The sequence below is a fragment of the Apodemus sylvaticus genome, chromosome 6 (assembly GCF_947179515.1).
Source record: "Apodemus sylvaticus chromosome 6, mApoSyl1.1, whole genome shotgun sequence".
NCBI lineage: Eukaryota > Metazoa > Chordata > Mammalia > Rodentia > Muridae > Apodemus > Apodemus sylvaticus.
The window spans coordinates 114,081,499-114,104,075 of NC_067477.1; the positions used below are offsets into that span (position 1 = coordinate 114,081,499).

General features: G+C 49.7%; 1 protein-coding gene across 1 annotated transcript in view; it reads left to right on the forward strand.

The window, feature by feature from the left end:
* Efr3b (EFR3 homolog B) overlaps positions 1-22,577 on the forward strand; it is a 75,584-nt gene that overhangs the window by 35,085 nt on the left and 17,922 nt on the right. Inside the window, exons 2-12 of the mRNA XM_052186185.1 lie at positions 1,881-1,957; positions 3,159-3,286; positions 10,028-10,178; positions 16,692-16,813; positions 17,979-18,128; positions 19,177-19,311; positions 19,732-19,810; positions 20,541-20,676; positions 20,831-20,992; positions 22,051-22,162; positions 22,454-22,505. Of these exons, the coding sequence (XP_052042145.1) occupies positions 1,881-1,957; positions 3,159-3,286; positions 10,028-10,178; positions 16,692-16,813; positions 17,979-18,128; positions 19,177-19,311; positions 19,732-19,810; positions 20,541-20,676; positions 20,831-20,992; positions 22,051-22,162; positions 22,454-22,505 (1,304 nt within the window). The remainder of the gene's footprint in view (positions 1-1,880; positions 1,958-3,158; positions 3,287-10,027; positions 10,179-16,691; positions 16,814-17,978; positions 18,129-19,176; positions 19,312-19,731; positions 19,811-20,540; positions 20,677-20,830; positions 20,993-22,050; positions 22,163-22,453; positions 22,506-22,577) is intronic.

A 22,577-nucleotide genomic window follows, 5' to 3' on the forward strand; every position in this document is an offset into this window, starting at 1 on the left:
ATGTCCTACTTGGGCACCTGGAGAAAGGGTCCAAAGAGCTGAGCCAGACAAATGACAGTGTAGCCTACAGCCTTAAACCCCTGGTTTTGGGGACCAAGAAAGAAGATCTGTCACTTTGGGAGATATTCAGTCGTAAGAAGCAATCCTGGGTGAGGTGCTCTAAATGCTTGCTCACAGAAAGCAGCTTGGAGGAGCCAGGGGAAGCCAGGACAAATCCAGGAAATGTCTGGTGGCCAGAAGAGCCTGAGGTGGTGGGAGCTGAGGGCCACAAGGCTTCCTTGTGGGGCGGCGGTGGGGGGGGGGGCTCACAAACCAGTCCCTGGTACCCTCTCTGGCCCTGGCTGCCCTGCACTACTTGTGCGCATTGATTCTCACATACCCAAATCAGCCCTGGGGCTGAAGCCAGGGCTGTCTCCTCCTCTTGGCTGGGTGCCTGGGACTCCCAGCCCAAGCCCCCCAACTGCTTCTCCACTGACCCATTTCAGAGTTCTTTGTGTGGTGACAGAATTCCCACTAAAGCAGTTCATTCTTTTCGCAGTGACCCCTAATCTTCCCAGCGAACATTTGCATTTCAGGAGTAGGGCGCATACAGAGAGAACTCCTCTATAATTGGCAGATGGAGGGAGCATTAGTTTTCTCATAGGACGACGGGACTTTCCCAGGCTCTGATGGTGGCCTCCTCTGTGAAAGCTTTCTGCCCACCCTGCTCTCCCAGCCCAAAGGAGCTGGGGTGTGGGAGAGGAAGGTCCTGCCCGGGAAGAGGGCTAAAGAGGACAGTTTCCAGAAGTTTCTATTTCCTTGACCCATTAAGTTTCTAATACTGGACCTGGAGGGTTTTTTTTTTTTTAAAAAAAAAAAAAAAAAAAAAAAAACTAGTTTTATTGTTGATTTCCACACAGCATCATTTCCCAGCCTCCAGAAATCCAGAACAGAGTCATTTGCGGCTTCTTGATGAAATAAATGTAGCTTTGTAAAACCCTGCTATATTGTTCTTAGTTTTTCCATTCCCCCACTGACTGACAAAAGAAGTCCTTGGACCAGGAAAGGGCTGGGACGGAGAACTAGCCCAGCTCTCCAAGGCAGCTTCAAATACCACAGACAAGGACCTTAAAGAAGCATTTCCTGTTCATAGCTAATGATCCTGTTCATGTATCATAGCGTCGGGACCATTCTGAAGTGGGAGTGGCACAGGAAAGGAAACTGAGGCTCAGGAAATAGGGATTTGGGGGCCAGTGAGGGCAGGCAGAGCAGTCGCCCTGAACGTGGCCTTCCATCTTCCCAGGACATTCTAGACCAGCAGTTCTCACTCTGTAGGTCATGACCCCTTTAGGGGTCAAATGACCCTCTCATAAGGGTTACATACCAGATATCCTACATATCAGAAATTTACATTATGATTCATAACAGTAGCAAAATTAGTTATGAAGTAGCAATGAAAATAATTTTATGGTTGGGGGTCACCACAACAGGAGGAACTGTATTAAAGGCTTACAGCATTAGGAAGGTTGAGAACCACTGCTCTTGGGCCGCAGGAGGAGGTTTTACAATCTGATCTCAGAAATTCCTGGGGTAGGTGGGGGTAGGTGTGTAAGTGGTAGGGTGGTGGCAGTGCCTGGCTTCTACAGGAGCTCCCCACCCATGAGATCTTACCCTCCAAGTGTTCTTCTGAGGCCTGGCTTCTTCCCTTGAAAGCCCCACTCTGCCCAACCCCTAAACTAGGCCAATGTCTTGGCCCATGGGGGTCATCAGGAGACCTCTACCCCCAGGAAGAACAAGGCCCTGGCCCTTCATCTGGTTTCTTTCCTCCTGGGCCCTGGATCCCTGGTCTTTGGGGCCTCCTAGCAAGGCTTTACACCTAGGTCTTCCTTTTCCCGTTCTAGGTGTGTGTGGCTGCTGCGGCGCCCTTCGTCCCAGGTACAAGAGGCTGGTGGACAATATCTTCCCTGAAGATCCTGAGGTGGGTCGCAGCAAGGGCTACGCGGGCTGCTGACTGGGAAAAGGATTTGGACGCTGACTCGTCCTGTCTTTGGGCATGGTGAGGGGCTCTGTCATTGGGCCCTTCTGACATTTGACCCCTCTGAAGGCTGGATATGCAGGAGGCTGTTGGGAGTGTGCTGGGCTGCTGCTAGAGAGTGGGCACAGCCTTCTCACTCCTGTCTGAGCTGCTCACCCTCCCGATGGAAACGTGAAAACGTGCCCTGCCTAGCGTGTGGCTCTGGCCCTCCCTGGCATCTGTCAGGTGTCTGACTGTGCCCTGCACAGGAGGCCTAGCTTCTTCCCTCTGTCACACTGTGTTATGCACTGAGGTCTGACGATGTCAGATCTGGTGCATTTGCCTTGCTATTTGAGAACTACTGACCTCCTCTGGACAGGCAGCTGGAGGATTCCATTTCTGTTATCCTCTAGAGAATTTCCTAGAAGCTATAGAATCATCTTTCTGTCTTGGTGGTAACTATCCATATATACCTTAATTCTGAATTACATTTTTTAAAAAGATTTTTATTTATTATATATGAGTACACTATTACTCTCTTCAGACACACCAGAAGAGGGCATCAGATCCCATTACAGATGGTTGTGAGCCACCATGTGGTTGCTGGGATTTGAACTCAGGAGCTCTGGAAGAGCAGTCAGTGCTCTTAACCACTGAGCCATCTCTCCAGTCCCCTCTGAATTGCTTTTAATGATGCCCTGTCCTTCATCCACACACCCATGTCTATCTCTATACCCACACATGTGTATGCATGAGTGCATATACACACATGCATAAAAACCTATCTCTGTATGTATGTGTATGTGGTGTATATGTGTGTGCACACATGTGTGCAGCTGCACTTGTCTGCGGAACATGCATGTGTGGAGTCCGGAAGTTGACAACTTTTGGAACCTTTCTCTAGCATGCTCCACTATGGTTTTTGAGACAAGTCTCTCAAGGAACCTAGAGCTTGCTGTTGTGGTTAAACTAGGGACAGTGAGCCTCCCATGAGTGTGAGTTTTCCTAGCTTGGTAACTATAACCCACCCAGCCCTCGTACAGTGGTTAAACCATGGTCTCTGAAGCTAGATTTTGAGGGACCGGTTGAATTGGTACTTGTTCTAGACTTGAGCCTGCCCATTAGAGTGGAGCCATGGTGATTTTGAACTGTCTGTCTTCTACAGGATGGTCTGGTGAAGACCAACATGGAGAAACTGACCTTCTATGCCCTCTCAGCTCCAGAAAAGCTGGATCGAATTGGTGCCTACCTCTCGGAGAGGCTCATCCGAGATGTGGGTCGCCATCGATATGGGTGAGTCACATAGGGAAGGGCAAGATGGCGTTTCAGAAATTGCGTAATATTTTTAGGGTAAAACAGTGTAAGAACATTTCAAGAAAAAAAAGCATTGGGTATGTTATTCAATGGACTGAGAAAACCAAGATTGAGACCAAACAGGGCTGGGCTCACACAGTCCTCCTGAGGCAGGTAAATTTGGATTGTTCTGTGGAGATTTGGGAAGAGGGCACGCGGTCTCATAGGCATAGCCGTTTGGCGTCCACAGAGTTGCCTCGTGTCCACATAGAAGAGCTTATGCAGACAGTCTGACTCGGAATGTGTAGTTTTTCTCTCCCCTTACTGACTGAAAAAGGAAGATGGAGCCATCAGTGTTCTGAGAAGGCTAGGCTGGAGTAGTTGGTCCCCTAAAAACACACTTCAGAGAGGCGGGGAATCTGGCACAGGTGCTAGGACCTTCTAGGTCTGATATGCTAGAACCCTTGGGCTGGATCTCTAAAGCCCCATACACAGCCACAATGGTGCGTGCCTGTGATCCTAGCACCAGGAGGTGGAAGCTGGAAGATCAAAAGTTTGAGGTCACCCTCGGCATTATAGCAAGGCTAGCTAGCCTAAGAAAGGTGAGGTCCCATCTCAAAACAAGACATTCGCTTTAAAATTTTAAATATCTTGCCGTTAAAGGAGAAACCATCAGAATTTTAAAACTGAACATCAAAGATAAATATCATCCACAAATAAGGCAAGGATTCAAGGTCACATGAATAAAGTGTCTGGGAGAGTCAGGAGAGAGGCAGCCGGGGAAAAGATTACAATAGGTCCACTCAGAGAGCCAGGGTCACCTGTATGGCATTCACCAGACTTACAGGCCACACCCAAACCACTGGAGCATCCTACCACACTGACTTTTCTCTAAAAGTAAATATTTAGGTATTAACCAGGAAACAGCGGTGAAAACAGGGGCATTGTCACTCATTCCGGGGAAAAAGAACAAATTGGTTGAAATTTTCCAGGTCATAAAATATGTGCCTAGATCTTCAAAACCACATCTGCTCCTTGTCCCTTCTGTCCGTCGCTTCCCAAGGAACCCCTTAATGCTCTTCCTTGTCTACAGAGATGTTTTTTGCAGTGTTTTCTGTTTGTTGTTTGGTTTTGCTTCTTTGAGACAGTCTCGGGTTGCCCGGGCCACCTTCAAACCTGCAATGTGGCTGAGGGTGGCCTTGAACTCTTGATCTTCTCGCCCCCACCACACAGGTATTGACACACAATGTGGGGCACCACACCTAGCATGTAGTGCTTCTTATAACAGTGAAACAATAGAAGTGGCTTAAGTGTCTGGCAAGAGAAAAATCCAGTACATTATGATTTATATAATTTGATAAAATAATATCACACAATAGAAGTAGAGTTTATAAGGATCCCTAGCTAAATGATATTAAAAATACAAAAATTCAGACTATAATGGCCACATGCAAAGTATTTAAGGTCATCTTAAAACAAAATAACAACAAATCTCAGTGGCTAGAAATAAAGTCCAAATGCCGGTGTATTCAGAGCGGCTCACTGTGACTGGCACAGCTGGGGGGCGGGGTGGGGGGGCGGAGGGAGGTTTCTGTGTTTCATTGCGTTGTCTCTGTTCCCCTGAAACCCTGACTATTATTGAGCAGGTGTTACTTCCACAGTGCAAGAGTGGACCTCAGGGAATATTGTGCTTGCTGCTGCCCTGTCCTCATCTATAGGTTAGGTAGCTCTCTCACTCTGAGAAGTGCAGGCAACGTTATAATGGGGCAGAGGGCTGAGGATGCGACAGACAGCCACCATTGCCAATCCTGTGGATCCTGCTCCACCGACCAGAGTCTTTCCGTTCTCCACTCTCCTCTGCTGTTTTTTCATTTTTCCTTCTTTTATTGGGGGGGGGTGGTGAGAAGGGGGGCAGGATCTCACGTATCCAAGACTGGCTTCCAAGTCATCACAGCTAAGAATGAGCTTGAACTCCTAAACCCTCCTCTACTCTCACCTCTCCCGTGCTGGGGTTGCAGGGTGCTCCACCACACCCGGAGTTTGTGGTTCTGGAGACCAAACCCAGGGCTAAGACCAACACAGCCATATCCCGAGCCCCGCCCCTGCCTTTTTCTTGGCTAAGCCTTTTAGTGTTAGATCACATGACAACAGGGACTTGTCTTCCCACTGTTTGGGGCGAATGCTGTTAGACATGCTCTTCAACTCAAAGACTAGATGCTCCTTTAGTGTCATCTCCAGGATCCTCAACTTCCACCCCCCACGTCCTCCACACCCACCACACCTACTGTAGAGCCAATACAGGCAGACTGGCTGAACAGACCGAAGGTTGAAAAGTCAAAGACCATCAGTAATGTCGGGGTAGGAGTGAAGAGTTAGGATCAAATAGAAGCTTTGTATATCCTAGGATGTGCTTTACCCCAGATCTGGCAACTCTTAAACCAGGTTGCCCTCGATGTGAAAACAAATGCAAATTGATCCATTTCCATGATCATTCTCCCTACAGTAAAATTAGGTTGCCACTCATTAAATGCAGGAGCATGGATGCTTTGTGCACAGCCGTTATATAAAGGGCCTTGACTTACTGTACAGCACATCCAAGGCAAGTAAAAATGACTTTATCCTTGACTGAACCAAAAGCTAATGTGCCAGCGATAGCATTAAACATTTAATACCGATTCTGCCCTTGCTCTCTGCAGTGATATTTCTAGTGATTAAAAATGTCCATAGCCGGCAGGGTCCCTTGCAATCCTTCCTCTGCCTGTGGAATGACAATTCAAAATTGGCATCATCCCGTTAAAAATAGCCCTTGCAGCATCTAGGTATTTAAAGCCTGAGGGCGGGCTTTGATCATAAACATTTGGAGAAACGCCTGTTAGGATCTTGCCGTCCGGTGTCTCCCTGCCCATGGCTGGCCTCTTCCTTGTCCTGGAAAAGCAACATTTTCACATCACACAGTGAGAGGAACTGTGTCTCCCTGGCATGGTGTGGGTGTCTCCATGGTTTGGCCCCATCGATGTGAACCTTGGCTACAGGTCCCCGTGACAGAGCCACTCTCTCATGACCACTGCCTTCCTGCGTTGCCTCTTTGTCACAGCCTTCTGGGGGTCCTGACCCTGAGCGTCCATCCTCACAAGGATGCCAGCTGGGAGCAGGAGAGGATGGGGAATTTCAAGGCATTGTCTGGAATGGGTGGTGATGTGCAGAGAGGCAGAACCGCAGCATTTCTCTGCTTCTCTCCATCCCGCTCCAGATGCCCAACTCCTCCGGGCAGCAGGGGAGGGAGTGAAAGTGCTCAGACAGGCCTCAGTCTACAGGGAGCACCGAGCATGGACCACCACGTGCAGGGTATGACGTCAGACAGTATCAGGGGTCCCCCGTGCCTGGAGTTCTGCTCCAGGCCAGGCTTGAGCAGTGAGGATGGAGTCGAGGAGGGTGGACTGTTCCAACCTGAGGAGCCTGGCCCTAACTAACCCAGCATTGTTCCCTAGAAGGGCCTGAAGCTGGTGGGAGGGTAGATGGACCCTTTGGAAGAGTGAACTGCAGACGCCTGCTAGATAGAGTCAGCCTGCTGTTCTTCAGTTGTAGCCAAACCCTCTCCCTGCTCCTGGGCTCTTAAAAAACCCAGAAAGTTCAGTTCAGGAATGGGCTGACCAAATATACCCAGAATGCCCAGAATCAGAGGCCCTTCGTCCAGGGTTCCGGCTGCCCTTTGCGGGATGATCCAAGTGTCTGACTCCAGGTCCATACTTCCTCTCCTCCTGGGTGGGACTCCCAGGCGACCCCTCTCACTCGTCCCCTGGCACTGCAGGCCTTTCCGGGTCTCTCTGGCTACTTCTGACCTCGAGCAAGGTGTCCAAGCAGGGCCAGCCCTCTAGGGACTCCTCAGAGGGACTTTTCCCAGGGCCCCTAGGAACCAGGCACCCTGGGTGTTTTGCTCTGTAGTTGTTCGTGTGACTGCTTCTGAGGTCTTCCATTTGTAATCTGCTCAGTGTCCTCCCCCTGCTGCTCACAATTCCTGGTCTGTTCCAGCTTGCTTGCACTCGGTCCCCTTCATCTTTGGGAAGCTCACGTGGTCTGTTTAGAGCTGATGTTTGCTGCTGCTGCAGCAGCAGCAGCAGCAGCAGCGCGTACTGCCCCATGGCCCAGCTCCATACTTACCCACAGTGTTCCAAGTACCCAGGCCAGTTCAGACTCTCAGACTCACTATAACCTTAGACGTCTTGCAGAACTCAGATCCGATCCCTGATGATGGTAACCTTGTCACGGGAATCCTGTTGATGGTCAGTATCCCCAAAGTCCTCTGCTCTGTCTAAGAGTGAGGTCTGATGGGTGGGGCACATAGGGAAGCTGGTGATGGCACAGGACAAACACTGAGCCCATCACTTGGGTCTGAATTCAAGCTCGTAATTAAACCATGCCACTGAGCCCTGGAATCAGAAATGGAGCTTCAAGGGTTCTTGAATGCTCCAAGCAAAGCCAGCCCTCCTTAGTCCCCAATGCTCAGGGAGCTAAGTGTGATTCTTCTTTATTTCCTTCCATTTCTGTTTCAGTTCAACTATGATTTTCAGCCTATACCAAAATCTCTAGTCTTGGTCAATAGTCCTTCTTTTACTATTAAAGAATAGTTTGGGGTTTGTTTGGTTGTTTTTTTCTTATCAGCATATTCTAGATTTCTCTCTCTCTCTCTCTCTCACATACACACACACACACCCATTGGGGGGAAAAAGGCTGAGTCTCTGCTGCAGAACTTGGGAGGTCTTCTAGCTTCTCCTCTTGCCTAGCCCCACCCACCATGCCTCTTCCATTATTTATTTTGTTCATTTCAACTCTATTAAAAGTAAGATTTCATCGGGCAGTGGTGGCGCACCCCTGTAATCCCAGCACTCTGGGAGGCAGAGGCAGGTGGATTTCTGAGTTCGAGGCCAGCCTAGTCTACAGAGTGAGTTCCAGGACAGCCAGGGCTACAGAGAAACCCTGTCTTGGAAAAAACAAATCCAAAAAACCAAAAAAAAAAAAAGAAGAAGAAGAAAGAAAGAAAGAGAGAGAGAGAGAGAGAGAGAGAGAGAGAGAGAGAGAGAGAGAGAGAGAGAGAGAGAGAGAGAGAGAAAGAAAGAAAGAAAGAAAGAAAGAAAGAAAGAAAGAAAGAAAGAAAGAAAGAAAGAAAGACTGGACTTTTCCTTTGCTGCCACCCCTCATTTTTAGTACCATGTTTGGTGACTTGACCATGTCCAGGTGTCCCCTCTGGACTGTCCTCTCTGTCAGGGATCCCGGCCAGTTTTCTTTTCCAGCGTGGCTGGCTTGAACTCTGTGGAATGCCAGGGCTGTAGAAGGTGTCCTCACTGCCGGTCTGTGGAGGACAAGGTTATGGAGAGTCAGGCATGTCTGTCTGTCTGTCCTGTGTAGGAGGGATGCCAAGCCTGGGCTTCCCCTCAACAAATGAGTCTCAAGAGCCAGGGCCACCTTTGTGTTCCAAAGTCACCACAGAGAGCCGGGGCTGTGGCTCAGTGACAGTGCATTTAACAAGCATGTGCCAAGCCCCAGGCTCCACCCCCGCCCCTCAGGAAAAAATTAAGGATATTATAGATAAAGGGATGGCAGGATCTACTTTTGAGTATACACAGAGACCACTATATCCTTAATAATCCTTAATAATAATTGAATTTAGTAAGGGTCAAGGATTTAATAGTAGCTGGATCAGCTCAGAGAGATTAAAGAAATAAATTTTATAAAAGTAGAAGAGATTCCAAAGTATAGAGGGTTTTTAAAAAAAGATTTATTTATTCATGTATTTTATATGAATTGTCTGTCCTCATGCACACTAGAAGAGGGCATTAGATGCCATTACAGATGGTTGTGAGCCACCATGTGATTGCTGGGATTTGAACTCAGGACTCTGGAAGAGCTGTCAGTGCTCTTAACCTACAAGCCATCTCTCCGGCCCAAGGCTTTTTTTTTTTTTTTAATGGTTCTTTTATACAGAAGTTAATGCAAGGGTGTTGAAGAACTGGTGTCTGGTTGCTGTTTTTAAAAACAGATTTAGGGGCTGGAGAAATGGCTTAGTAGGTAAACACAGTGAATGCTCTTCCAGAGAACCCCAGTTTGGTCTCTGTCACCCTCGGGGATGTTCACAATCATTTGTAATTGTGGCCCTGTGGGGCTCCAACATGGTGCAGACATGCGCACAAGTGAACGCTCACATACATACAATAAATCTTTAAAAACAAGTAAATAAAATAAAAGTTAAAAAGAAAAACCACCAGATACCATGGATTCTGCTAATTTACGTATGGCTGTACAAAGGTAGCTTGGGGCTCAACTAGTTTGACTACACAGTTTCTATAGCTGGATGGCTGCCACAAGAAATGTGGTTAGGGCCTGTGTGGGGCTAGGTAATCTTTTAATTGACCCAAACTTTAAGACACCCCCCAAAAGTCAAGAGTTTATAAATATATGTCTTATGTCTAAAAATAGACTTGGTCTGTATTGATAAGGAAGAACTGATCTTTGAGCTCCTTTGTTGTGTATATAGCACAGGAACTTGACTGGGGAGCCTTCACATTTTTAAGGTTCCCCCCTTATGTCATCCTGATTCTCCGTTCTGGACTGGAGTGAACCTTTGTTAGAAACGCAGTTCAGATGCGCACAGCCCACAGACGTAGCTCCTTCCCCAGATCCGCCCCAGCCAGGTGTGGTACCGGGGGAGAGCAAGACCAGGCGAAGCCATCATGCCTCTGTCCTCAGGTACGTGTGCATCGCCATGGAGGCGCTGGACCAGCTGCTCATGGCCTGCCACTGCCAGAGCATCAACCTCTTCGTGGAAAGCTTCCTTAAAATGGTGGCCAAGCTGCTGGAGTCGGAGAAGCCGAACCTGCAGATCCTCGGCACCAACTCGGTAAGGGGCGGGCCTGGGAATGCAGGGTGGGCTGGGCTAGAAGCCCTCTGGGTGGGGCTGCTCCATCCTCACTTGCTGTCTGACCACCGGAAGCCAGTGGCTCTCAACCCTCCTAACGCTGTGACCCTTAAACACAGTTCCTCGTGTTATGGTGACCCCCCACCATACAATTATCTGGTTACTAATTTATAACTGTAACTTTGCTACTTTTATGAATCATAATGTGAATATTTGCTATTCAGGCTATCTGATATGTAACTCCTGTGAGGGCTGAGACCCACAGGTTGAGAACTGCTACCCTAAGCTATATATACCTCTTGTCTTACCATCTCTCTTTGTGTGAGCAAAGAGGTGTTGTGTATTTTGAATTTTGGTAAATATAATATTTATATAAGCATATAAGAAAGAGCTGGGGAGATGGCTCATTGACTGCTCTTCCAAAGGTCCTGAGTTCAAATCTCAGTAACCACATGGTGGCTCACAACTATCCGTAATTAGATCTGATGCCTCTTCTGGTGTGTCCGAGACAGCTACAGTGTACTTACATATAACAATAAATAAATCGTTGGGCCGGAGCGAGCAGGGCTGGAGCTAGCAGAGGTCCTGAGTCCATTCTCAGCAACCACATGATGGCTCATAACCATTTTATACAGCTACAGTATGCTCATATACATAAAATAAATAAAAATCTTTTTTTAAAAAAAAACATATAAGAAAATATGTCCTAAAAATAAGATTTATTGGAGCTGGAGGAATGGCTCAGTAGTTAAGAACACGCACTGCTCTTACAGAGGACCTGGGTTTGATTCTCAGTGCCGGTCTTGGGCTGCTCACAGATGCCTCTAACTCTCACTCTCGGGGGACCCGCCATCTCTGGATTCCTCAGACACTCATATGCACAGGCCTACACACATACTTAAATATACACACATACTTAAATATAATATAATGAGTCTTTTCAAAAATAAAATAAAATTCATGGGCTGGGTGTGGTGGCACACATCTTTAATCCTAGTACTCAGGAGGCAAAGGCAGGCTGACCTCTGTGAGTTCAAGGCCAGCCAAGTCTGTATAATGAAACCTACCTCTGTAAACAAGCAAACAAATGAATAAGGCTCTGCTCTTTAAACTGATGGCCTCTGATTTTTTTTCCTAATGAATTATTCTCAGTAAATAATTTTCATCAAGGGCCAAAGAAATAGAAAACAGACTGAACTTGGGTCGTTGTGTGGAGAATAAGGGTGCCCAGGGCACGTGGGACTCATCTCTCCGTGGGGCAGCCTTTGAAAGCTGGTCTCAGTCACATCCTTCACAGAAAGATAAGAGCACGTGGACGGAGGCCACAGAGGGGTGGGAAGACAGGAGGGAAACAGCAAACGGCCGTGGGTCTAGTTCTGTCCCCTCCTGGCAGGCTGATTCTCATGGGCTTTGTTAGTTCTACCAAAAATCTCAAGTGGGTTGGATTTGGTCTCTTTGGGTCGCATGTTGCCGGTTATAGTATAAGTGGGTGGACCATGACTCGCTATGATTTATGAGAGAAGATACAGTAGGCTTTATCAGAAGTCCCGCTATGACGTGTTTATCTAAATGTTCTTGAATGTTCTGGCGGCTTTCTTTAATCTCTTGCCTTTTGTCTTAGTCCCTCCCCTTAGAGCATACTTTAAGTCCCAGGTTTTTAAGAAACTCATATGCAACTCTTCTATAGCTTTAGTAAGGGTATGTGTGTGGGCATGGGCATTCCATAGTGAACATGTGGAAGTCAGAGGACAACTCATAAAAGTTATTTCTCTTCTTAACACCTTGTTATTTAAATACCTGGGGACTGAACTTGGGTCATCAGGTTTGCCAGCAAGCCCTTGGACTTACTGAATCATCTTGCTAGCTCTGCTTCTAAGTTTTGAGCACACAAATTTCTCCTGCTCTACAGAAGAGTTGCTTTAACAGAAGAAAGTCCTCTAAGTTCTCTTTGCAGGACCCAACATGACAGCCCTTCCCTTCCGTTTTCCCTTTGCACCAGCTGCCTTTGACAAATTACACACACTGCCGCAGAGGGCGAAGCCCTTTGTCCTGTTGCCCTGGCAACAGCTTCACCGACTGCTTTAGTTGTCTTAAGATAAATACAGTCTGGAAGAGAGCATCTGCATGGAAAATAAACTAGACGTCCTGGATCCGTGGAGGCCAGAGCACAGAGGCAGGTGGCCAGCAGGTCTTGTTTTTCTCAACGCAAATCCTGGCTTAAGACAAGAATTTCTCCAAATTCTGTGTCCCAGTGATTCATCACCCCTGCTGAATGGCGTGATGGCTGTGCTATGACCATGAAGGTCAGCAGGGCTGACAAACCTGAGTTCAGCCGGAAGTGCAGTGGGCTGGGGTTCCCGCTAGGAGGCAGCCTTTCCTAGCATTGCCCTTCATCGGGACCCTCCGGCCGGACGCCCGAGCCAGGACCCTAGGAAGAGCCCTGCTTCACATCATTTTAGACTTGCTGGGACCCTGGTGCCCACCTTGCTCTGCCTTGGGATGGTTGGCCCAGGAGTGTCACCATGGTCTGAGGCTTTGTGGGAGCTCAGGAGCCTGGAGGGGAGAAGTTCTGGGTCCTTTCCTCTTTACTGGGCCCCCAGCTCCTTTTACCTATGTGTTATAGGCACTGACTCACTTTTAACTTAGGTAAGGTTTTGCTGTCAGGAGAAGAAAAGAAAAACCAGACGTGGTAGGAAACACTTGTAGTCGTCACAGCATTCAGTGGCTCATGGGAAGAAGATATTGAGTTTGAGGCCAGCCTAGGCTACATAGTAAAGCCCTTACCCCAAGACAAAATAGGACAACAACCAAAAGAAGAAAAAAAAAGTAATGAGAAGGGAGCAGAGAGTCTGAAAGTCAAATCAGCACTGGCTGTGAGATTCTTCCTGTTGCTTGGATGAGCTCAGAGGGGCAGAGGTACTTCCTGTTTCCCCTTTCCGGGTAGAGGTCTCAAAAGACCTGCAGCCCCCAAGGCTGCAGGAGAAGTGAGGTCCTGCCTGTGCTCTCAAGTTTTTCTGCTGTCCTGTTCTTGACAATGGAGAGTCACCTGGAGTTAAAGCCATTTGTAGAAGAGGGAAACGCTAACTGTGCGTGGAGACACTCAGTTGGTGCCCGAGTAGGCGCAGCCAAGCTTTGTTGAGCCCTGGGAGAGCTGTTTGTGCAGAGTCACTGTTTGGAGTAGGCTCCTCTTTGTTTACCAAGCTCTTAATCAGCCCCTGTTTTCCAGTTTTCCGCACATCTAGGAGAGGCACTGTGAGGGCTGGTGATCCGCTCCAGCAAGCTTGGCGCCCTGGGTTACAGAGAGAGAACTGGAACTTTGAACTTGAAGGGTGTCCCTAGCAGTGCTCCTGGCCTTTGAAATGTCCTGTACTCAGAGGTGTCAGTTTGTTGTCATGGAAACCTTCTTCATCATTGCTTTATCAGACACACACACACACACAGAGAGAGAGAGAGAGAGAGAGGAAAAGAAAATTTCAACATTTTCCTTCATGATTTCATTAAGTAACTAGCACTTAAATAAAAAATCAGGACTGGGGCTGGAGAGGGGGCTTAGTGGTTAAAAGAACCGGTTGTTCTTCCAGAGGATCTGGGTCAAATTCCCAGAACCCACATCAGGATACTCACGACCACTTACAAGTTCAGCTCCAGGGCGTCTGGTGCCCTCTCCTGGCCTCCTCTGGCATCTGCAGTCATGTGAATATTCCACACTCGGGCATATGCATACACATAATAAAAATAAATCTTTTTTTTTTTTTTTAAGTGACAAGCAAGGCCATTTGGTAATTCTGGTCATAGCACGGATACAAGACAAGTACTCATTAACCCAATTTTATAGATGGGACAGTTGAGGCCAAGGGAGCTTAAGTAGCTTGTCCCAGGTCACCCTATTGATAATGGAGGACTTGGCATTCAAATATATGGGAGGGCTCCAAACCAGTCCGCAAAATACTAATGCAAGAGATGCAGGCGGTAGCCAAGGCAGTGGTCACACCTTGGGGGCTTAGGAAGGCCACAGAGCAAGGCCCTGCTTCACCCTTGTGTCTGGAACTCCTGAGCGTGGGTGAGTCGCTCATCTTGGGGTGACCTGGACTCTTCCTGTACCTCCCTGCACCACCACATGAATAGCACAAGCAAGGCCGTTTTCACTATCACTGACACTGGAGCATCCTCTCCGATGGATGTATGTACGGGTTTTAGCTTTGGCTCCGAGAGAGAGACCTCCCTACCCACTTCATGTGTTGAACAGCTATAAATCAGCAGAAAACAGCTGCTTACTTATGGTTTGTATTAATTACGTCTGTGTCACTGTGACAAAATGTCTGTCATGAAGAGTTTAAAGGAGCGGGTCCGTGTTGTGTGTGGTTTCAGAGGTTTGGTGCATCCCGGTGGGCGTGGCACATCCCTTAGGCGTGACGCATCCCGGTGGGCGTGGCGCAGTAAACATCATTCTCTGGGGCTGAGTTGCTAGACATGCCTGTGTGTGGAGCAAATGCTGTTGGGGTAACCCACCACCTTCTTATTTGAGTCCACTCCTTGGGGAGAAACCGATGTCTAGTACTATAAACCTATGGCTGGACAGCACACAGTCCCCCGGGGAAACCTACTACTACTATTTTGCTATCAAACTGCCCTCTAAATTCTTATCTCTCCACCCACAGCACAGCACAGCTCTCAGTCCTCAGCAGAGAAGGCTTCTCTGTGTAGTTGGTGGTCAAGGTGGAAACTCACAATTGCCAGAGTGGAGTGTAGGATGTGCCCACCCACAAACGGAGGGTGGGGATCATCCCCTCTCCCACCAAGGCTCAGGAACTACCCCAGAAGTGGGGGCAGAAAGATTGTAAGAGACATAAACAGGGAGGAGCAGAACAAAACAGGACCTAAGGACTCATCCGCTCCCAGCAACTACTGCTGTCTCCTCAAGACCTGCACCAGAGCAAACCAATCTACAGTCCGGCAGAGAGGTGGGAGGGGCCTAAAGAGAGAGCCCCAACACTCACTCTAAAGAACTATTATTAGTTGGTGGCTTCTGGGAGAGGGAGAGTCGGATTAATTTGCGCTTAGGGTAAAGTTAACTCTTAACACAGATTGGCAGTTAATACCAAATATGATGAAAGTGTTTCTTTGTTTTTTAATGGTGTGAGCCCTGGTAGGCTGACCATGCTCCTGTGGATGGCCCCACACCCATGTGGGTATGAGTGGCACAATTGGTACTCAGTGAGGTTTTAAAAAACAAAGAGGACTTGACTTGACGGAGTGGGAGGCTTGGAAGGCAGATCTGGGAAGATTCAGGGAAGGAGGCAGGGCTGAATAAAAGTACTGTTTGCATGTATGAAATTCTCAAGAATTAATTAAAACTTTAAAACTATAATAAATAATGAGATTAAAGGATGCTGTTAATTTGCACTTAGGGTAAAGTTAATTTTTAACACAGATTGGCAGTTAATACCAAATATGATGAAAGTGTATCCACTAGATACTTTGAGAAAGAATATGAGGTTTTTTTGTTTTGATTTTTTGGGGGACAGGGTTTTTCTGTATGTGATCCTGGAACTTACTCTGTAGACCAAACTGGCCTTGAACTCAGAAATCCACCTGCCTCTGCTTCCTGAGCCCTGGAATTAAAGGTGTGTGCCACCACAACCTGGCTTGAATGTATATATTTTCTAAACCAACCAATATTTAGGAAACTATAAAGTGTATTTTAGGTCTAAGCCCTCTTTTTGAGGTGGGGTCTTATGTCAAACTTGCTCTATAGACTTCTGATCCTCCTGCCTCCACCTCCTGAGTGCTGGGACTACAGCCCGGGGCTGCCACACTCAGTTTATCCTGTTCTGGGTGTGGAGCCCAGGGCTTAGGCATGCTGAGGAAGCACTCTGCCCTCTGAGCTATATCTCCAATCCATTAATCTAATCTCCTTGTAGAGTTGTTTGGGAGATGCTAGCATTTATATCATCAAGCAAAGTAAATTGTATTAGTTTTTAGCAGTTTATTTTGTACGTGATGCTTGCTTCTCTGGGAGCCTTGATTGAAATGAATTCCCTCTTTAAAGCTGGAAATGTACAGCTCAGTGCAATCCGGCAGCTGGGAATGCTACTAAAGATGAGGACTAAAGCCAGGCATGGAGGCAAACTCCTGTAATCCCTAGCACTCAGGAGGTAAGGGGAGGAGGATCGAGTTCACGGCCAGCATCTGCCCAGTGAAACCCTGTCTCAAAAGAGACAGGGGGGGAGGGAGACTACCAAAATGCTGAACTTTAAACACTCAAGATTCCACCCGGAAAAAATGTGATTCCAGTCTTGAAGCCTAATGTTCAGATTTGCTCTCCTGTTTCAGAACTCAGTCACAGAGGTGCTCCGCGCCTTGACCCAAGTCCCCTTCAAGTCCCAGCCTGTGCCGGCTGCTCCCCCAGAGACCTGGACCCGAGGCTTTTTTGGAGCAGGTGCTTGGGACACTGAGACCTGCCTCTCACACACATTCTCCCCCTCTGCCTGACAGTTTGTGAAGTTCGCCAACATTGAAGAGGACACGCCCTCCTATCATCGGAGCTATGACTTCTTTGTGTCCCGATTCAGTGAAATGTGCCACTCTAGCCACGATGACTTGGAAATCAAGACGAAGTGAGTACCAGGGGTCAAGGAGCCTGAGGAGCTCCCGGTAGACTCACCAAGGGGCTCCAAAGGGCCTGGACACTGGATAACCAATCTGCCTTCCCAGACTCTCCTTCGAGTCCGCTATTGCCAGAGTAGATGGCTGTCACTCAGAAGGGGGCTCCCAGAAGATGGTTCTGAAGGAAAAAATTGGGGGTGGTGGTGGAGCAGAAAACAGGACAAAATATAATCAGTTCTCCTGAGCTGAACTTAAGGGCCAGAAACAAAATGTGTGCCTGAACACACAAACCCACCACTCACTCCTTGGTTTAAAACGTGCATTTGATGGGGCTGGAGAGATGGCTCAGCGGTTAAGAGCACTGACTGCTCTTCTGAAGGTCCTGAGTTCAAATCCCAGCAACCACAGGGTAGCTCACGACCATCTGTAATGAGATCTGACACGCTCTTCTGGTGTGTCTGAAGACAGCTACAGTGTACTTAAATAAATAAATCTTTAAGTCGGAGGGAGCAGGGCTGGAGTGAGCAGAGGTCCTGAATTCAATTCCCAGCAACCACATGATGGCTCGCAACCACATGATGACTCACAACCATCTGTACAGCTACAGTGTAATCATATTCATAAAATAAATAAATAAATCTTAAAAAAAAATATGCATTTGAACACCTCAGAAGCTGCCTGCTCCCAATATCTATACCCATCAACACAGCCCAAGTCCTCACACTGGCTGTACCTCACTCCATCTTCTGGGTCCCCCACTCACTCTCCCTCAGCTGTGCTCCAAGGACACACAGGACCGTTCCTGCCCCAGAACCTCCACACAGTCCTCCCTCCGTGCATCTCATAGCTGCTGCTTCCCCTCTGCCATGGCTTTGCTCCCACTGGTGAGGCCTGCCTGGCTGTCCTCACACCCACTCCTTTCCTTCCGTGCGCCCCCATACCGTGATTTCCTTCGTCCCCCTCTTATGTCTCTGATCCCTGTCTGTCTCCACCCACTAGCTTATACGCTACACAAGGACAAGGATCATGTTGTTTTTTAATGTGTCCTGACCAGCTCAGGACCCACAAGGAGAAGCAGCTTTGCGAGCGCTTGAGTCTCCAGATCTTGAGCCAAGCTCCTCTCCTGGCTGTGGAGATGCTCAGGGCGTGGACACGCCTCGGCCTTTTTCCTTACAGAATCCGGATGTCGGGTATCAAAGGCCTGCAAGGGGTGGTGAGAAAGACGGTGAATGATGAGCTACAGGCCAACATCTGGGACCCACAGCACATGGACAAGATCGTCCCGTCGCTGCTTTTCAATCTGCAGCACGTGGAAGAGGCAGAGAGGTGAGTGGGGTGGGGCTCACCGCTCAGAGCCCCGCCCTCACACCCAGGCCTCCTGGGACGCGCCTGCCTAGCGTGGGCAGGAAGGTAAAAGGCAGCCACAAGGCCAGGAATCTTGGCTTTGTGGCTTGTTCCCTGAGGAGTGCAAGGCTGGGTGCTTGGATGCTCTGGTCTGTCTTCTGCCGGCCCCTGAACCCCTTCAGTTCTCAAGACAGCAAGGGCGGTATGGCTCAGTGCTGCCTGAGTTCACAGGTAAACTGGTCAGGATGCAGGGGCCAGTGAGACAGAGCGCGCCAGCTAAGGAGGTTTAAAGTGCCTTTTGTGGTTCTAAATGCTAAAGACTTTCCCTTGGAATTTCCCCGTCTCGCTTAGTGATGCTATTTCAGACCTTAAAACGTGACTGTTTGACCAGCCACCGCCACTCAAGAATTGCGGACACTGGAGTTTAATCTTAGAGCCTCCAAAACATCAGACTCATCCAGTCCCCTGACCCTTACGTTCCCCAGTAGAATGGGTTAGAGAGAAAGTTTCCTGTTGCTGTCCTACCTTGCTTTTGTGCTTAGATGCTCTGTAAAAATGCACTCAGTTGAGACTGGGCAGTTAAACTAGCAGAGGGAAGTAAGTGTGCCCCCTGGTGGCTATTTCTGATATAACTGCTCGCTGATCTGCTGGTTTGGAAGGGGAGCTCTGTTCAGAGGTTCACTCTGATTTGCATACCATTAAGTCACAGGCTAGCCAATCACCATAACTTTATGCCTCTCTTTCCTCTTTTCAGTTCTCACGCCCCTCTTCCTGAGCCCTTAGATATATCTAGACCCTCCCAGCGGCAATCCTGCCCACCCTGAAGTGCTTCTCCACAAACAGTCCTATTGTCTCCCCCAGTCTTACTCCCAGATCTCTTACCCTGGTTAATCGCTGACAGCCAAGACTACTCTATGACCTGGTGTAGCTTATTTCCAATCCCTGCTTGTCCTGGGCAGAAACCTAGGGCTATACAATCCTGGCTCCCAGCTCTGAACCCCATCCTCTATTCACACGGCTCTATCCACAGCCGGTCTCCCTCGCCCCTCCAAGCACCAGAGAAGGAAAAGGAGAACCCAGCAGAGCTGGCTGAGAGGTGCCTGAGAGAGCTGCTGGGCCGGGCAGCCTTCGGCAATATCAAGAACGCCATCAAGCCGGTTCTTATGTGAGTTGAATGTTCCTCCACATCCCGGAAATGCTCTACCCCAATGACAGGTTCAAGTCTCTCCTTGCCAATTGCCCCAGTCCTCCCGCCCCCGCCCCCATCTGCCGATATGTGAAGAGAGGAGATGGCCTTGCAGACTTGCTATGGCCAAGCCAATCCTTTTTTGGTTCATACCGCTAGGCTACCTACCACACAGTGTCTACCCGTAATTTGTGCTGATTAAGAGAAGAGTACCAAAAGCTGAACAAGGGTGCCAGCTTCAGTGCTTGTGCCAAGCTATAGAGCCTGTACTGAAAACCCTTCCTTGATTGGGAACTGCCCGGGGCTCTCAGGAGGTCACTGTCCCTCCAAGTTCATCTCTCCTCCCTACCTTTCTCTGAGTTTCCTAGTCACCCTCCCCCCATGTTTTCTCCCTTGCAGCCACCTGGATAACCATTCTCTTTGGGAGCCCAAGGTGTTTGCCACCCGTTGCTTTAAAATCATCATGTACTCAATTCAGGTATGGTAGCTTCCCTGCTCCAGCTTGTCCCCCTGCCCTGCCCTGCGCAAGGGCGCTTCCTGGTGCTGGACAGTTCACAGAGCAGAAAGCCAGGTGGCTTCTGGCTTCCCCCAGAGACCCCCCCCCCAGCTGCCACAGATCATGCTATATCATCCGGCTGGGAAGGAATTGCAAGGAACTATTTAATGTTTAGTACACCCTAGGCCAACATTTTTTTATGAAATACAATGGAAAATAATCCCTAGGGAAAGTCAAATCTCAAGAAGACAAACAGCCTGCGACCCCTGAGCGGTCCCGATTACTGCGGGTGCAGTTTCCTTCTGACCCTCATCTTAGCCGCAATGTTATCAGATCTTGAGTTGGCCCTGGGCTCCCAGCCACACTCAGCAGCACTGAGATGAACCACGTGCCCCCCTCATGGGCCTTGCCAGTAAAACCTGGGGACAGGGAGAAATGAAAGACAATATTTTGAAATGGATTGCTGGCTGCCTTTGAAGTAAAGGAAATCAGGAAAAAATGTGCAAAAGCAGATTCCCCAGGATTTGGCTCCGTGTTTGGGGGGCGGGGAGGCGGGTGCTGCAAGAAAGAGAGCGAGGTCTGAGTGCCACTTGCGGTGTCCGCTGGCTGTGGGATGTCATTTTGGTTCACCCTGAGTCTCTGGGTTCCAGGAGAGGGCTACGGGGCCCTGGGGGTAGCTGTCTGGGGACCAGCGCGTCTTCCTCCCCCACAGCCGCAGCACTCCCACCTGGTTATCCAGCAGCTCCTGAGCCACCTGGACGCCAACAGCCGCAGCGCGGCGACTGTGCGCGCCGGCATCGTGGAAGTCCTATCGGAAGCTGCAGTCATCGCTGCCACGGGCTCTGTCGGTAAGGGGTCCGGGGCAAAAGGCAAGGGGCGTGGGATGGGGAGGGGGTGTGCAGGCGTTGGATTTAAAGCCGATTGGCTGCGCGGGCCCGGGCTTAAGGGAGAGCAGGAGGGATTCCTGTCACGATTTGTGGGTCCCTCCCCCTTGGCGCCTAGGGCCCACCGTACTGGAGATGTTCAACACCCTGCTGCGGCAGCTGCGGCTCAGCATCGACTATGCTCTAACCGGGAGCTACGACGGCGCCGTGAGCCTGGGCTCCAAGATCATCAAGGAGCACGAGGAGCGCATGTTCCAGGAGGCGGTCATCAAAACCATCGGTGGGAAAAGGGGTGGGGCTGGGAGGGGCCATCGAGGCTTGGGGGCCTGACTCCCGGAGAGGAGTTGGCAACGATCTGGAGGCGGGGCCTGCGAACCAAAGCCTAGGACAGGGTAGTGGAGATAGATCTGGGTGAGGCTTGGAAAGGGGCGGAGCTTGGAGAAGAAATTTAGAAAGGGGAGGGACCCGGTGAGGCTTGGAGAAGGGAGGGGCTCACGGGGAGGGGCCTGATGAGACTTGAAGAGGAATGAGGCTGTGGGGAGGGGTTGCCAGGGACCCAGGTCTCTGGCCTGAGACAGACAGGACCTACAGAAAGGAAGGACCCTGGCAAAGCTTGTACAGGGGAAGAGCTCTAGCGGAGGAGTTAGGCTGGGGCTGGGAAAAGGAGGTAGAAAAGGAAGGAATCTTGGGAGGATGGCGTGGAACCAGGACTAGATAGAGATGACCATACTGCTATAGCGTCTGCAGTATGATTGTCTGGTGCTGTGTTATTTAGGGACACTGGGGGAAATGGAGGCCAGCTTATGACACATACGCCTGGCTGGCCCTGAGCAAAGGCACGGGGTCCGTCTGGGTTTCTCAGCCAGCCAGGCTTTCCTGCAAAGGCAGACTTCCTGTGTCCTCATTAGGCATGGCTAGTGCTTCCGGGTGGGGCCACTGCAGGGGAGGTGGGGTTAGGGCAAGGAAGAAAGCAGTGGAGACTCTTTGTGCCCAGGATGTGGAGAAACATGGGGCCGCCATATCAGAGACTGACTCGTCCCCCTCAGAAGTCCCCGTGCCTATGCCATGGGCTCATCAGCGATGAAACCATCGAGCTGCCCTGCTTGGTGCCCTATCCCCCAGTCAGGGAGCCCAGATGACAGCAACAAGGGAAGAGCTGGCATCTGGAAGGGCCCTCTGGAGGCCTTCTGCTCCCTCCCCAGGAGACAGAGTCACAGCAGCCTGCCTAGGCAGATCTCTCTGGGCCTGTCACCCCCGGGCACCAGGGCGCCTCACTCTCTCCATTCAGTGATGCTGAGCCTGGGGGACCTCACACGCTCTCTGTCCTCTTCCTCACAGGCTCCTTTGCCAGCACATTGCCGACTTACCAGCGCTCAGAGGTGATCCTCTTCATCATGAGCAAAGTCCCGCTGCCTTCCCTGCATCACCCGGTGGAGACCGGACGCACAGGGTTAGTCCACTGCTTTCTCCCAGCATTCCCTCTCTGGCTCCTGGCTATCCACCCTGACTTCTGTGGCTCTGCTCTCTCTTTTCTCTTGGCTCAAAAACCCCTCAGCAGCAGGGTCCTAGGCCCCATGGCAATTTTTCAGGCTCCCTCCTACACCACCCCCACCCCCACCCCCACGTTAGGGAAGTCATAAGTCCCCCAACAAGCCTCCTGGTGAGAGAACTGGTGAGGAAGGGGGGGGGGGCTGGGGGCGCTCTGTTGCCATCCTGCTGAGACCGTGTCTCTGGCCTACAGGGAGAATAGGAACCGGCTGACCCAGATCATGTTGCTGAAGTCCCTCCTTCAGGTGAGCCCCGCTAACCCGTCCCTGCCCTGCCTCTGTGGGACACTGCTTTTTTCAGGTAACCAAGGCAGTGGC